The following is a 15,772-nucleotide window of genomic DNA, read 5'->3' as shown; positions in this document are numbered from 1 at the left end:
TTATATCCTGAGAGGCCAAACAGTGGGCACAGTATCCCCATAGGGGGTCACGGTGCAGCTGCCTGTTAGAGCGGCTGTGAGTGCTGCTGCCTACCAGAGGCTCAAATGGGCAGAGGCTAGTTAGCTAGTCAGGTGGGCGCTGCTAAGTCAGCTAACTCGCAGGAAAGCAACATTGTACTCAGTCCTGTGAGGAAATGGTTGTAACGCAGACGGCAGCCAACACGAAGTGGCTAGCAACAGTCAAGTGAAGTATCGTAGCAGGTCGTTGCTCGGATTGTTTTTAATTAGCTTGGTTTAGCTAACGCGGAAGGCATCTGCACACAGTAATCAATGGTTAGCATAACGGACATAATACTGCGCTCATTTTAAAAGGCATTTCTTCCCCAGTAAAGGATGTCTAAACGCCTGCGGAACACCGAGGTGTGCGCAGATTGTAGTGTTCCAGGTAAGTAAATCAATCCCTGCATTGTTTAGCTGTTTTTTACCTACTGACGTTTGCTTCTGCAGTAGCCAAAGCTGGATTAAATAAGATTATCAGTGCTGCCACACGCTTCTTTCTTCTTTACAGCAATTTAGGCGTGCAGTTTACTGTTGTTATAGCAGGGGAAGTTGTTGACTTAAGAAGCAGCTGTGTTTTTTTACACTGTTGCTTGGTTAAAATTACCAGCCAAGTGTGGATGATATGTGCCAATTACATTATATTAAATTATATTTATTGCACAGTTGTTGTTTGAATGTTTCTCACAGCAGAAGTGGCATGTAGGCTTTTCCAGCATATTTGAAATGTAATCATCCATTATGAAATGTAATCCTAGAACTGTAGGAAAGTGCTCTATAAGCTCCCTGTTAAGTCTGAAGTACAGTTGGGATGACTGCATCATTCATAAAAAGTCAGTCGTCTCCTGGCAGGGTGTCCCATGTTGACAGTGTGTGACTGAGCTGAACTAGTGCTAATGAGGAATGACTGTATGTAATGGCATGGTTTTTCCCTCCACTGATTATTTTAAAGGTTTGCTGTTAAAAAGTTAGCGCGAAACATAAATGTTTACATCTTAAACCCACGTCTTTTTCCTAGTTGGTCAGATTTCACCACTTAAGATCCTACAGAATCCGCAAAGATTTATTAGTCCAGATGAGATAACTTAATCTTATTTCCTTTATGTGACATCAGACTAATGCCAGCATCTTTGAACAGAGATCTATTTATTCCTTATAGTCTTAGAGGACAGAAAAATGTGATTTTGGCTTTTACAATCATTTGTGTCTGTGAAAGCTGGAATAAATGTTGCATTGTTACTGAGATACTTTCAAAAGTCCCGTTTGTATAGACATGACGTGATATTTTTCTGCAGGCACAGGAAGCAAAACAGGATGCCGAGTGAACTGGCCTCATACTCTCAATGCAGAAGAGATTTTTCTCCTGGGGCGCCACTATGTATCGTAAATGTGATATACTGTAAAGATAGAAACATATATGTGTGTTTGTTTTTTTTAGAAGATTCTAAACTAGTATAGAAGACACTTATACTGTTAACTTGTTTACTGTTCAGTGGAATTGAGAAGAGCAAAAGTATGCCAAATATTAAGAACCTTGTCTGTCATCATGTCATTCATATTAGTTAACCCCGAGGTCCCCACAGCAGCTGGCCTGGATTGCCCCGCCATATGGCTGTTACCAGTTGTTGGGTGTGAATATTTTTAGACTTTCAAGATGTGGTCTTATATTTAGCAGCACTTGTTGAGGAAAGGGTAAAAGAGGCATGTCAGCACTAATGCTCAGGTCTAGTTGGAGAGTTGTTAGGAGGAAAACTGGGGACCATCAGCCAGAATCTGAGCAGCAACCCCTGCAGCTGTTGCTCCTGCACCTCAGTTGCTGTTAAGCCATTTACAGTCTTGAGTGTCTGTCCTGTCACGCTGCCAGTCACTCAATCTGCTGAACAGTTCATCGGCTGTAGGAGTGCTGTATGTATTTACAGTGTTTTTGATCTTGAGATGTTTACTGTCAGAAAGTCTCTGTGCAGATGGAAAACGGTACAACTCTGGGACATTCATACCAGATGAAGTGTGCTAAATAGGTCAAGGTTAAGTAAACATATTTATTTTGGTCACAGAGTATGCTCTAACTTGTAAGTGCACTCTGTCTCTATTTCTAACACCTGAATATGCAGCTCTATAATGCTCAGCTATGAAATTCTTCCTTTGTCTGGTACTGTCTTTACAATGTTTTGAAAGAGGAAGCTGCTCTATTTGGAGGTGCTTCAACCTACAACTGCAAGTTTTCACTTCCTTTTTACACAATGTGTGGCTTCACCTAAACATGTACTCAATAAGGCCTTCAATGACTGTTATGGCTCCCCTCATTACTGCCCAGCGGGTTTTGCCTTTTTCCTTTTCGTCCTTTCTTTTCGCTTGCATTGTGTATGTCTGCATGACGTCTGAAACCCTCCTTGCAGCATGTTGTGATAATGAAAAGGTTTAACCATGAATAACTTTTATGTAGCAGTTTACAGTATAATATTTGTTGCATTTGCCTAAATAATGCTTTTAGTGGTCTGAGATGGTTATTCAGACTCAGTGGTTTCAAAGGAAAAGATGAAGATATAAACATTGAAGATGAGAAATGTCTCTTTATGGATTCCTCAGTCTTTTCCTGAAACAGTGGGGCACTAGATTTCAGCAGATGTTGCTCAAGCAGGAGTACATTTTCAGCTGCTCATGAACACACATTTAGTGTTCTAGTGAATATTTCTGACTGCAGGATGGTTTATGTGGAACTGACTCCCTGAGGTCTTTGTAGTAAGTTTTGGAATTGGTCATGGTATGGATTTTATTTCTTGAGTTTGGAGACAGTAACAAAAATGAAGAATATTACCAGCTGTAACCTGTAAGCACCTACAAGTACGAGTCGATTTACAGTTCCGTAAGTAGGAAGTTCACGGGTCCAGTGTGGTGCTGAGAAAAAGAAGGTTGATACGAGAAGCACATCTGTGATTTGAATGACTGTACAGAATATGAAGAAAAAGAGAAATGACTATCATACATTTTTAACTGCCTTAGCATAGACAAGCAAATCAAACCCGAGAGCTGCCAGATAAAATACTTTACTTTTATCTGATTGTTAACTTTAATCAGTTGACATTTATCAGATTATTCCAAGTGTTTTTTTTTGTTTTTTTTTGTTTTTTTTAAACTTTGTGGTTTTCTCTCTTCTCAGAACCTCGCTGGGCCTCGGTGAACAGGGGTGTGTTGATTTGTGATGAGTGCTGCAGTGTTCATCGAAGTCTGGGCAGACATAGCTCCCAAGTCCGCCACCTGACGCACACGCCATGGCCTCCCACACAACTGCAGGTAAATAACCGCACACAGAAGTAATGTATATTTATGTTCGCTTTTGCCATGCATCTGCAACTTTTCTGTGAAATTGTCACCTTTCTTGTAGCTTATATTGGGTACAGGCTGAATTGCCACCCCTGAAATGCCTTGAGATTACATTATACTTGCAGACCATCTGCATTACTGCAGCTTGAAATTCAGCAGGCCTGTATCTGTGCTCAAGATAAATGTTGACAAGAGCGGGCATCAGATCCTGCTGAGGTATATTGATTTTGTTCAAAAATAGCTGTTCAGGAAGGGAATTGTTAACAGCCGGTCAGCATTGTGCAGTCTAAATCAATTATTTTACTGAATGCTTTCTCATTTAACACAGATGGTGCAGACATTATACAGCAATGGTGCAAACTCAATATGGGAGCACTCCCTCCTGGACCCTGCATCTGTGATGAGTGGAAAACGCAAGGCCAACCCTCAGGACAAACTCCAGTGAGTCATAAATTTTTGCAAATGATTATGGAGTACTTTTTGTTTGCCAGAGAAAGCTTTAATTGTGAAACTTCCAGTGTTGATATGTGCCTGCTTGCTCAATCACAGCCTCTCTCATGTCTGTGTTTCATGTTGCTGCAAAAGCCCAAACAAATCAGAGTTTATAAAAGCCAAATATCAAATGCTGGCGTTTGTCCATCGCATGCCTTGCCGGGAGGATGACAGCTCAACAGCCAAGGACTTAAGCAAGGTGAGGAGAAATGGCTGCTCACAGTGAAATATGTCTTTGCACAAAGCTTTGCTGTTATGCGTTTTCTAATCACAGATGTATGTGTTTTTGTTTTTTTTTTTTTCAAGCAACTTCACTCAAGTGTACGCACCGGTAACCTCGAGACTTGTTTGAGGTTGCTGTCTCTGGGAGCACAAGCAAATTTTTTTCACCCTGTAAGAATCGGTGTTTAAAGCCAGCATTTCCATTTTTGCATGAACTTTTCTGTTGATTTTTTGCTCACAATGGTTTGTTGTCTTAATGCTTCCCCCAGGAAAAGGGAAACACTCCCTTGCATGTAGCTGCAAAGGCAGGGCAAGTATCTCAGGCTGAACTATTAACTGTTTATGGGGCAGATCCTGGAGCCCCAGACAGCAACGGCAAAACTCCCATTGACTATGCAAGGTAAGTCTACACACATATTCTTAATGACTTGTTTGGTGCTTTTGGCAGTTTTAAATTACATATTTTTCCTATGTGTCTTTGTAGAGAAGCTGGCCAGCATGACCTGGCAGATAGGCTGGTGGAGATTCAGTATGAGCTGACTGATCGCTTGGCGTTTTACTTGTGTGGGAGAAAACCAGGTATGGAAGTGACACAACTGTAAAGAAACAGCTTCAGGTCACACAATATGTGCATTAAATTATATGTTTGTGTAGTGGAAAAGGGTAGGGAATTTTCTGTGATTAGCAAGTTACCTAAAACCTGATATAAAATTTAAACTATGTGACAATTAAGAACAAAAGCTCACTGTATTTAATTTGCCCTATAAATACTGCCTATCTGCCTTTTTTTAAAGTTATATTTAATAGAAAGTGTGCTCATTTCCCGTAAGTATAAAACAATGATTTTGGCACTTATCCAGAACTGTTTTGTTGTTACTTTCAGATCATAAAAATGGTCAACATTTCATTGTTCCACAAATGGCTGACAGGTAAGAAAGAAGAAGCTATAAATCAGCGTAGTGTACACTGATCAGCCACAACACCAGCAGGAACTGCATAGTAATGTGTTGGTCCTACTCATACTGCCACAATATCTTTGACCAGTCGAGACATGAATCAGATCTCTGAAGGTGTCCTGTAGTATCAGGCACAAAGATATTAGCAGGCAGGTTGATTTTCCACCACATCCTATAGATGCTTGATCGGATCAAAAACTATCGAATTTGGAGGCCAAGTCAATGGCTTGGATTGTTTGTTGTGTTCCTCAAGCCATTCCTGAACAATTTTTGCAGTGTGACAGGGAGATTTATCCAACCAAGAGAGGCCACTATCATCAGGGAATAATTATTGCCATGATATGGTGTGCTTGTTGTGCAACAATGTTTGGTAGATAGTACATGTCAGAGTAACATCCACATGGATGTCAGGACCCAACATTTCTCAGCTGAACATTATCCAGAGCATCACACTACCTCGGGAAGCTTGCCTGTCTTTCCATAGTGCATCCTGATGCCAGTGTTTTTCCAGCTAAATGATGTAAACACACCTGGCTTCCACAGGATGTAAAATAAGATGTGATACATCAGAGAAGGCCAACCTCTTCAACTGGCCAGTCCTGATTGTCTTGTGCCGATTATAGGTGCTTTTAATAGTGGACAGCGTCAGCATGGGCACCATTCTGCAGCTATGAAACCTCATACACAGCAAGCTGCACTGCACTATGTGCTCTGACACCATTCTGTCATATCCAGCATTAACAATTTCAGCAATTTGTGCTACAGTAGAGCTTCTTTCAGAGCAGACCACAAGGGCCAGCCTTCACTCCCCACATCACTGAGCCTGGAGCGCCCACACCTTTGTCACTGGTTCACTGGCCGTCCTTCCTTGGATCACTTTTATAGTTACTAAACTACTGCGTACTGGGAACACTCACAAGACCTGCTGTTGTCTAGATGCTCTGTGACTTAGTCATCATAATTTGGACCATGTCAAAGCGACTCGGTTCTCCACACCTGCCAATTTTTAAATGTTTGTAACACATCCACTTTAAGACCAAACTGGCCACTTGCTGCATCATATGTGTCACACCTTTACAGGTGACATTGTAACAAGGTAGTCAATGCTAACCACTTTACAAGTCAGTGGTTTTAATGTTTTGGCTGATCAGTGTATATTGACTGTTTGTAAATGAACATGTGTCCATGTCAGTGACTTAGCCTACGAAGAGAGTGCAGTGCAGCAGTTACCTCTGGTTGTAGTTTTGCTCTGAGGCCTGTTCTGACACGCTGTTGAGCTTGCTGTAGTATCTATTATCTTTGTTAGAGCACACAGACCCAGTGCAGTAGTTGACATACCCAAGAAGCTCTATATACAAATAAGCAGAAAAAACTGAACAATCACTGGCTTTCTCACTTTAAATCATACATGTGATCTCTTTTAATGCTGTCTTTTAATGGATCAGAAACATGTAAGTATTATTAAGAGTGTTCATTGTGTTGACTTACAGTATCAATCCATCATTATATGTTTATGAAAGTTGTTTTTTTTCTGTTTGTAGCAGTTTAGATTTATCAGAGCTGGCAAAAGCAGCAAAGAAGAAACTGCAGTCTGTAAGTATTTTTGTAGTGTTTCGTATTTACCGATTCTGAGCTCTTGCTTCTCTTCTTGCTAAGTGTGATTTCGTCATTTTCATGCAGCTCAGTAATCATTTATTTGAGGAGCTGGCTATGGATGTGTATGATGAAGTGGACAGACGAGAGACCGATGCAGGTAAAGTGAAACTAAGCAGTAAAAGCTGTTCTGTCGTGTATCCAGAGAAGACATCTGTAGCGGATCGTCCTTGCTCCTTAAAGCCTCCACTAGTGTTGCAGCAGCACTCAGACTTCTAAACACCTCTGATCTCATTATTTGCAGTGTGGTTGGCTACACAGAATCACAGCACCCTGGTGACGGAGACAACTGTGGTTCCTTTCCTTCCTGTGAATCCAGAGTATTCATCAACGCGAAACCAGGCAAGTCAGCTGCACAGAACTCCAGTGCAAACACTTAGTTGCTATTATTACTTTAACATTATATTGAATACTGCTGATGCAGCGCTGTATTTCATATTTAGGGACGACAGAAGCTCGCGAGATTTAATGCACATGAATTTGCTACTCTGGTGATCGACATATTAAGCGATGCAAAGCGCAGACAACAAGGGAATTTAATGGCCAGCCCCAAAGGTCAGTATCTTCATGTTTCATTATTCCAAAGTCCTCCTAAAACCTAAGTGTAGTGTGGATATACACTGTTCCATTCTGCTCCCCTTCATTCTAGACAATGTTGAACTTATCCTGAAGAGCGTGGCTGTCAGACATTGTAGTGATAGCCAGGACAACGACCAGCCTGACTATGATAGTGTAGCATCCGATGAGGATACAGATCAAGAGCTTCCCTCAAGCAAAGGGGATAGGACCAAGGTATTCTGGCATAATCTTCACAAATTCCTAAAAGACATATTGTCTCTTTTGGTGCCTTCACCTTTTTGTCTTTTTGACTCCTGTCACCAACAGAGCCTGGACTCTGACCTCTCAGATGGCCCTATTACTATGCAAGAATACATGGATGTGAAAAATGCACTGTCTGTGTCCGAAGCCAAGATCCAGCAGCTCATGAAAGCCAACAACAACCTGAGTGATGAGCTGAGGCTGATGCAGAAAAAGGTATCCACCGCGCTCCACCAATAAGATCACTAACACCGGGGGCCGGACCGGGAGGGGAGGTTGAGTTGGGGAGGGGGGAGGGCACAGCGGTCAGCAGAGCTCTTCTCCTGGCTGGTGTGATCGGCTTTGTGGTGAGGAGGCCCAGCCTGAGGGTTGTAATGAGGGCCGAGCTACCTCAATAGGCTGCTTCAAGATGAGGCTGCCGTGACACCCCACTGGTCCACCTTTTGTTTTGGCTAGCATGTTCCATTTCAGAGCTTGTAAAATTGAGTTTTTTTATATGTTGGTTTGTTTTTTGTGTGGTTTTTAAAAGAAAAAATGCGCCCTGACACCATTTCATAACAAAAAGTTTCACCCTTTTTTTGTAATTTATAAATTTGACTTAAAGCAGTCGTCTAATGTTACTAACAAGCATGTTATAAGAAAAAGCATGATGTTACTGTGAGTGGTTTTTAATCCCTTTATGATGCATATTGACTAACTGGAATTGTATGTGTGTGCCTTGCTTCATCACTGTGTTTACTGCCTAGAATGTTTTTGGATTATTTACAGCTGTTGTTTTTGATAACGTCTGTTGTGGAGTCATTGTTTTGCATATTTACTAAGTGGTTACATTTCATGGTATTTTCACAGAAAGCCCACACCTCAGGTGGGAATACTGTTACTGTGTTACACTGAACTGCTGATTTATAGATGTGACATGTTATGTTTGAGACAAATGTATGTAATACACTTCGACTTAGCAGTTTTTATCTTGCTACACCCAAACTATTCAGGAAGTTACAGTTTTTGATCTAAAATGTTCTTATTTTGTTAACATGAACCCCTGACAGTGAGGTTACAGTTTTGTTTTCTTACGTTTACAGTGCTTTTATTTGACTGTTTAGAAGGTAGATGTAGATGATTTAACCCTTTAGTTGCTACTTGTGAGCCTTACTTGCACTCAAGGGTATTCTTTCACTGTTACGTACAGTGTGTTAACTTACGGTTAAACAGATGATCAACAAAGACCACATTCTGACAGATGCGGTAGAGAAAACAGGCAGGACACACAGCTTGTCATTATGTATTTTATAGATTTCAAAGGCCAGATGTTTCCCATGTTGTCAGTACAGCTATTTCACATTTAAATATCGGTTCAGAAACAAATCAGTCTTCAAATTTAATTCGACTCAGAAGTTAGCAACCAAACCCTACTGCATTCCCACTTTTACTGACTAGTGCACAAAATCTCTCATTTTCTGTGTATTGAATGCAAGTAATTGCATTCATTTAATTCTTGAATGCCTGTTTTCATAACTCTTGAGTCAATCTGTCTGTACTATAGTGACATCTTTCACTTGATCTGCACCTACGTTGCTTACCTGTGCAACAGTCTTTTGCTTGCTTATCACTTGCTTTGCATTTTTAGACCAAGAGAAACTGCTCTCTAAAGCAAAATTCATGTTATTCCTGTGATGTTAGGTGGTTCAAATGAGACTTTGTTTATTTGAGTTTGTCTCAAACCGCTGGATGTTGTCATCAAGTAAATTTACTCTGGAGCTGTTTCAGTAACAATGAAGGATGTTTACGTTTGTGGATTTTGTAGAAAAACAGATTATTCTTATAGAAAATGTACTGGGTTACATTTTTCTATAAGTGCAGTCATGCTAAGCTAATATGTCTCTGAAGCTTTAGCAAACGCTCTGTTCGTAACCACGAGCTTCTCTGAAATTCATTGTTGCCGAAGCAGCTTCAGATTTTGTATATTTGTGGCAGAAAAGGATAGGTTTTCAAATTGCATGATATGATATCCACAGAGATGTTTATTATTCCTGCCAAATTAAAACCGTGGCAGAGTTAAGTGATTTATCATGCTGACAGTAGGAGACTATCAACGTCTAAATATTTAGAGACACAATGGGATAAAATTTGAAATGGTTTGCTGTAAAAAATAGATCAGAACAGGAAACAAAGCTTGCTTTGCTGAGAGCTCCTCTTAGTGTATTGCTGAACGTCTCTTCCAGCTTCACTCTCTGCAAAGCGAGAACACGTCTCTCAGGCGGCAGGTCACAACCAATATCTATCAGATCCCCAGCGGTACAGACTACCCCGACCCTTCCAGCCCCTCAGCCCTGAAACGGCGGCAGTCTGCGCGGGCCAGTCGGCCCATGTCTATGTATGAGACCGGCTCAGGCCTGAAGCCCTATCTCCCTAAAGGGGAAACTCCCTACCCAGAGGAGGGTATCCCCACCCTGCAACCCTTCCCACCTCATGTAAGTAAGACCTGTTCCCTGCTCTCCTTTGCCCTTTCCTCTCCACTGCCCTCTTTCCATGACTCTCCCTCATGTCTTCACCCTGTCTGCAAACATTTCCCTCTGCCTTCTTTGCTTTTTTTTGTTTGTTTCTCATTTGCCACTGGGTATCTTTTGCTGCATCAAAGAATAAGTCATCAAAAAGCACAATGTCATGCATTTAACACAGCCAGTCACAACCCATTTTGGCCATTTCAGAAACATCGACACGTTATTTGCATGTATCTGTTGTTTACGGGAGTGCCGCTTCTTTGTTAGATGAAACTTAGTTGTACGAGCAAAGAGATGCTGTTGTTTTGATAAACTTTGAAGGTTTGTACTGTGTTTTATGTTGATGAAGCATTAAAACTACCATACAAATACTCTGTGTTTTTGTAATGCATGATGAATTCACACACTCACTTTAACTTCTCATCTGTTTGGACTCTCAGTTTGATTCACATGAGACATTTATGGAGGTAAAGTTGAACCTATGAATCCTATCTTTCTAGTACTTCTCTCTTGGTAAATCAGCTGCCAGCCTCATATGTTTTGTACACTGATCAGAAATAAAATATTTTGAAGGTCAGGAATTAAATGTAGGAGGATGATCTGTAAAAACAACCAATCTCCTTTGAGTTGTCTACTGAATATTTTGTATATTTGAATATCTGTCACTCATGGTCATTGCACAGAAACAGTTTCCATCAACTCCATTCTCATCATACAGCTTCTGACTGAGCTCCACCTGGTTTGAAGAAACACTGGGCGAGGAATCTCCTTTCAGCTTCTTATTTAGCCTGTATAAACGCTTCTCTGTTAATTTCAGACATCTATGTGCTTAAAATGTGATTTGAACCCTGTCTTTAGACTGAAAGGGGCGCTTTTGTGACCACCTCTTCATCCCTCCCCTCATTTCCATCCACCCTGTCTTGGTCAAAGGACGACAGTGCTCAAAAGGTTAAGTACATCCTCACTCGGTCCACTTCTCGTGGGACTCGGCAAATCTCCTCAGAGCCTGTTTCTACCTGTTCCTCCTCCCTCACCTTCCTCCGCTCTCGTTATCTGCCCTGCTGCATGAGCCATCCCTCCACTGGCTGCCCTCACCATCAAATACCTGCCTTCATCAGCATCATCCCCATTGCACCGCTAAACAAATGGAATTGTGTAGTTTTGTAAAGGCAAAACCTCTGCCTGACCGCTGGACACAGAGCAGAAAGTTGCTTGTGATGCAGCAGCTGTTAATGTCTTTCTGTGCAGCAGAATCCATGATGTTGAAAAAGTTTGGTTGTCCAGGGTTTGTTAATGGTGTTTGACTTTATAAAATAACAACTTGTCTGTAAACACAAAGGAGGCAAACCGTTAAATGTATATTCTAGACAATTTGATTTGTTTCATTTCAAATACCCTTAGTGTCAAGAAGTTATTTTCACCTTGTCTCTAACAAACCTTTGGCTGTTTTTGCACAGTGAGCTTCAATCAGCTTCCTCTCAGTTCTGCAACACCTAAATACAGTAGTGATCCAGGAGTGGTTTGCAGTCTGAAAAGACTGATCATCTGTTGAGACAGAACAGAGATTTATCTCTATGTGTGAGCTAATCACATTTCCTAAGGCAAGCCTAGCTGTGCTGCGGTGCATTTTGTACAGCATGCAAGAAGAGGACTTTGTTCGGATTCTTGGACGTAGATCAGTGGGATATGTATGAAGATGTTGTACTATAGGCCTGTGTGGCATGTGTGCACTTGTTTGTCTTTGCTTCCTGTTATTAAATGTAGCTCTGAGTCTGACGTTGAACCTGCATAAAGTTACAGTGAAGCTGATCTTGTGTGACGATCCTATTGTGTGTAAGATTTAGTTTTGCTTATGAATTCATCTTTGCCATTCAGAAATTATGACCCTCTGGGGTTCTCTTCAGTTTGGAGAATGACTAAAGCTTGTGTCATGCTGTCATGATGTAATGTTTCTGGACATTTGTTGCTGATTCTTAGTATTGGCTCTTTGTTTGACTGTTTCAACTGTCACACATGAGTTCACTCTTACTTCAGGAGCAAAAATAAATGTCATACTCAAGTTAACATTAATCAAAAACATACTGATGATCATTTTCATTAGAATGAAAGAAGATAAGGGTTGTTTTTAAGCAGGTGAGTAATACGTCATGCTCATCTGAATACACAATCTGCATAACAGTTTTACTAATCCTGTAATGAATTCTTTAAATTGATTGTGCTCTCGCTTCACAGCTTTACTGGCTTGTTCTGCATTACTTCTACTTGTTTATATTCCACTTTGACATTGTTGTACCATTTCATGTCGGCAAACAGAAAGGATTACATTTGCAAGATATGTTTTTTGGTGATTCATTTAATGTGAAGTATTGAAAGTGGGACTTCACCGCAGCCGTTTCTGGTTTGTATCATCAATAACATCATCTTAAACAGTATGAGTTTAGTTTTTTGTCATTCCTCTTCCTTCCAGGCCTCAAAGTTTGAGAAGCAAAGCAGCATGCCAGAAAGTGACTATGACAACACGTTCAATGACTCTGAAATGGATGATTCAGGGTAAGTGCATCACCCAGTGTAACAGTTTATACTAACAGAAGTGTGAAGGTCCAAACTGTTTTCTGACTCACTTGTAAGGGGTTTTCAAGTACAGTTAAATTGTTGAAAACTTTAAACAGGGGTTTTGGCAGAAAGGCTGATTTCTTGTGATGTTTGTCTCTGCAGTTTTTCCAGGAGAGGGAGGCTGAGGAGCAGCGGCTGGCTGGGAGAAGGCAGCTCCATCCCTGAGCTGGATGACCTGGAGATGGAGTCAGACCCAACACTTCCCAGCACCGAGGACGTCATCCGCAAAACCGAGCAGATCACCAAGAACATCCAAGAGCTGCTGCGAGCTGCTCAGGAGAACAAGCATGACAGGTCAGCAAAAAGAAAGAAAGTGAAAAGAAAGAATCTGAATCTGAACGTTCGCATTCATTTCCTTTAAACCTTAAGTTCTTCTTATTTTTATCAGCGTTCTATCACTATTAGTTGTTTCTATGTTCTGTCATTTCCCTTTTTTGGGGCTATTTTCATTCTTCCCCCCTCATTCTGCTTCCATTGTGTCTTCACTGTCATGATGTTTTGGTGTCCCATCCGTCACTCCTGTGATCAGACCATGTGAGCGTGAAGGTATACGTCGGCTCAGGCACAGCCTGGGATGCTTCAGCACTCTGGTGCCCTGGGCTGAGAAGGCTCCCTCTCCCCTTCAGCCCCTCAGCCTCCGGTCCCCTGACCCCACCTCCTGGTACTCTGGCTTCTGTCCCTGCCTCCCAGGCACAGTTTTATTTTCCTCTGCCTGACACAGTTTCTTCTTCTGTTCTGTCTCACCTGCTAACACGCCATCTCTTTTTCTGTGATATGCAACTGCATGAATAAATGTTTTAAAACTTCCCTTCGTTCAAGGTTTTCTCTCTTCAAGCACAGACTTTGAATTCACTTTAGTTAGTTAGAGAAGGTAAGTTTTATCTATGCAGTGACTTACTTACACAGCTGACAGTGTATTTATGTTTCTTCTGAGTAGTCATAATTATTAAATACAGAATTGTGTCATAAAATCAATGTGCCTTGTGGTTAGGATGCTAAAAATGTCTGTTAAATAGCATGTGTTTTTAGTTGATGTTAACCTGCAGTGGAAGATGGTGTTGCATGGTGTGATGTGAAAAGTAAACGGTACCTTACTCTGTAAATTCACTTGCTAGTGATACCTATTGGTTAATATACAGTTATTTGAAATATATTGGAAATAATAAATTGCATAACTATCTTGTAATTGCAGAATTATTATATTTGTATAATTTATTTATAATTTTGAGATTTGTGTGAATTTGACATTAATACAAATCCTGTCTCCTCACAGCTTCATACCCTGCTCAGAAAGAATACATGTGGCTGTGACAGAAATGGCTGCTCTCTTTCCCAAGGTATGAAAATCCAATATTATTTTGCCTGAAGAGAATTAATAATTCAGACAACTATTTACTTTGATGTTTTTGAGCTATTGCAAGCACAGTTACCAAAGTTTTAAAATAAGCAGCAATATTTTCACTTGTGCCAGTTGCTGATTTGACTTAGTTTTATACACCAATAAAAATGCAACAGCTTGATCATATATACTTATGTTATTGTATGTCAAATATATAAATTTACTCTTAAGTGTGTAAAAAGAAAAGAGAGTATGGTTGGTAAATTAAAGAACGTTTCAGTGAGGTTCATATCCAGGCTATCAGAGGCCAGTGTGCTTGCAAATCATGTACACTAATCTGTACGAACATTTAAACAGACCCTTTCCATTGGTATTAAGACATTTTAACCTTCCTCTGCAGAAGCCTCGCTCAGAGACTGTGAGAGGCTCTCTGCGCTTGTTGACCTCCAGTGCTTGCCGGCTTCAGGGTGAGTGCCGGAAGGCGGTGCCTTCAGAGGGCGGCCCGGGACCGGACATGCAGCTGGTCACCCAGCAGGTCATACAATGTGCTTATGACATTGCCAAGGCAGCCAAGCAGCTTGTTACCATCACCACAAAGGAGAATACCAACTAAGAGCACTTACAGGGCTGCAAAGCCTTCAGCATCTCAGTTTTGTTTTTATAGATATTTTTAATGTTTTGTTTTGTATTTGTGGTATATGCATGCGTCGTTTTTTTAATTTATGAATAAGCATTGACAATATTTAAAGCCGACTTTGGGCGAAGAGACAAGGGGAAAGTCTTTACTTGGGTATATCCAGCTATTATAGGAGCACAATTTCTCTCTAACTTCCAGTATGCAGGCTGGGGAAATGTCCTGTTTGTAGATTACTCTTTAATAATGAGAGTAAACTCGCTCTAAAAAAAATCATAATGCCACTACCTTGTATTGAGAGAAGGACTTAAGCACAGTACAGAAAATCCAAATGGTGATACAGGTTAATGTGATCAGTCCAAAGCCACACATGGATGCTGAAAAGCCATAAATGTGTCATGAAATCATTGTCATTGAATGCTCTTATAAACACTTGTAGCTAAAGGAGCTTCCTCTCACTTATTTCACTGTGTAAACATCCTCATACCATAAAGTTTAATATTCAAAAACAAACTGGCCATTTAGTTAACTTCCATGAAATGTTGGGAACTTTGTTTATGCACATTTTGTAGCTCTGCAATGCTAATGTTTGTTGCATTGAAAAAACTATTTATATGGTCTGTCCCCTGTCCAGGTGTAATCCAGTCTGCACTGCACTTATTGCAGCTATTTATGTATGCCCATTTGTCAAGTCAATGAATGCAAGTAACAGTTGTTCAGGGGCCAAATTATAGTCTTCACCAGCACAGAGATGTTGCTGCATTAAGTTATAATGATTTGGTGTGTTTCTAACAGGCTCCACGCTGCACCGTATACTACAGTCTTGTGTGCCATTTCCCTGTTGGTGATGTTAAGGTATTTAGAGCTAATAGCCACACTGTATGTATGTCCATGTGTTTTGGTCTCTGTTCCATTGCTGCTAGTTTTGTATTTAATGTGCAACATATGGGATAGAGCTCGAGACATCTCCTGTATTACTGTGCAACCCAATGTTCATTCTCATCCAGTGTTTCAGAATTCTTTTTGAAATCTGGTCAAAGTTATGTCCCTCTCTGTGCTTAAATGGGGTGCAGGGATGTACGTGATGTAGCTGTTCAGCTGCACTTCGGAAAAATAATTATTTTCTAAATAAACGTAATTTATAATTATAGCCTTTTGTGGTTTG

At 40.7% G+C, this 15,772-nt stretch overlaps 1 protein-coding gene across 9 annotated transcripts; it reads left to right on the top strand.

Annotated features, from left to right (window-relative positions):
* The first annotated feature begins 83 nt into the window (after nt 1-83).
* Nucleotides 84-15,757, top strand: git2a (G protein-coupled receptor kinase interacting ArfGAP 2a). 9 transcript variants are annotated; one of them, XM_055011791.1, is made up of 21 exons: nt 85-445; nt 3,215-3,348; nt 3,707-3,819; nt 3,964-4,069; nt 4,177-4,263; nt 4,362-4,492; nt 4,577-4,671; nt 4,976-5,021; nt 6,593-6,641; nt 6,729-6,801; nt 6,946-7,043; nt 7,145-7,256; nt 7,351-7,493; nt 7,587-7,736; nt 9,743-9,991; nt 10,880-10,969; nt 12,489-12,571; nt 12,737-12,928; nt 13,164-13,295; nt 13,908-13,971; nt 14,374-15,757. In XM_055011791.1, exons 1-21 carry the CDS (start codon nt 394-396, stop codon nt 14,584-14,586), a joined length of 2,412 nt encoding a protein of 803 aa, XP_054867766.1. In that variant the 5' UTR covers nt 85-393; the 3' UTR covers nt 14,587-15,757. The 9 variants fall into 9 exon arrangements, with proteins under 9 accessions (XP_054867768.1, XP_054867766.1, XP_035803876.1 ...); XM_035947983.2 differs by having other exon boundaries at nt 6,590-6,641; XM_055011792.1 differs by having other exon boundaries at nt 6,590-6,641; nt 13,164-13,324; nt 14,374-14,511.
* Nucleotides 15,758-15,772: the final 15 nt, after the last annotated feature.

The sequence above is a fragment of the Amphiprion ocellaris genome, chromosome 6 (genome assembly GCF_022539595.1).
Source record: "Amphiprion ocellaris isolate individual 3 ecotype Okinawa chromosome 6, ASM2253959v1, whole genome shotgun sequence".
Classification (NCBI taxonomy): Eukaryota; Metazoa; Chordata; class Actinopteri; family Pomacentridae; genus Amphiprion; species Amphiprion ocellaris.
This window is presented reverse-complemented; position numbering and strand designations above follow the sequence as displayed.

Bases quoted from the DNA above. Each gene is read 5' to 3' on its own strand.
- git2a (XM_035947983.2), top strand. From the start codon at position 394: ATGTCTAAACGCCTGCGGAACACCGAGGTGTGCGCAGATTGTAGTGTT. The intron at 9,992-10,879 runs GTAAGTAAGACC...CCCTGTCTTTAG, and splicing joins TGCAACCCTTCCCACCTCAT to ACTGAAAGGGGCGCTTTTGT. The intron at 13,296-13,907 runs GTACTCTGGCTT...GTCTCCTCACAG, and splicing joins TCCCCTGACCCCACCTCCTG to CTTCATACCCTGCTCAGAAA.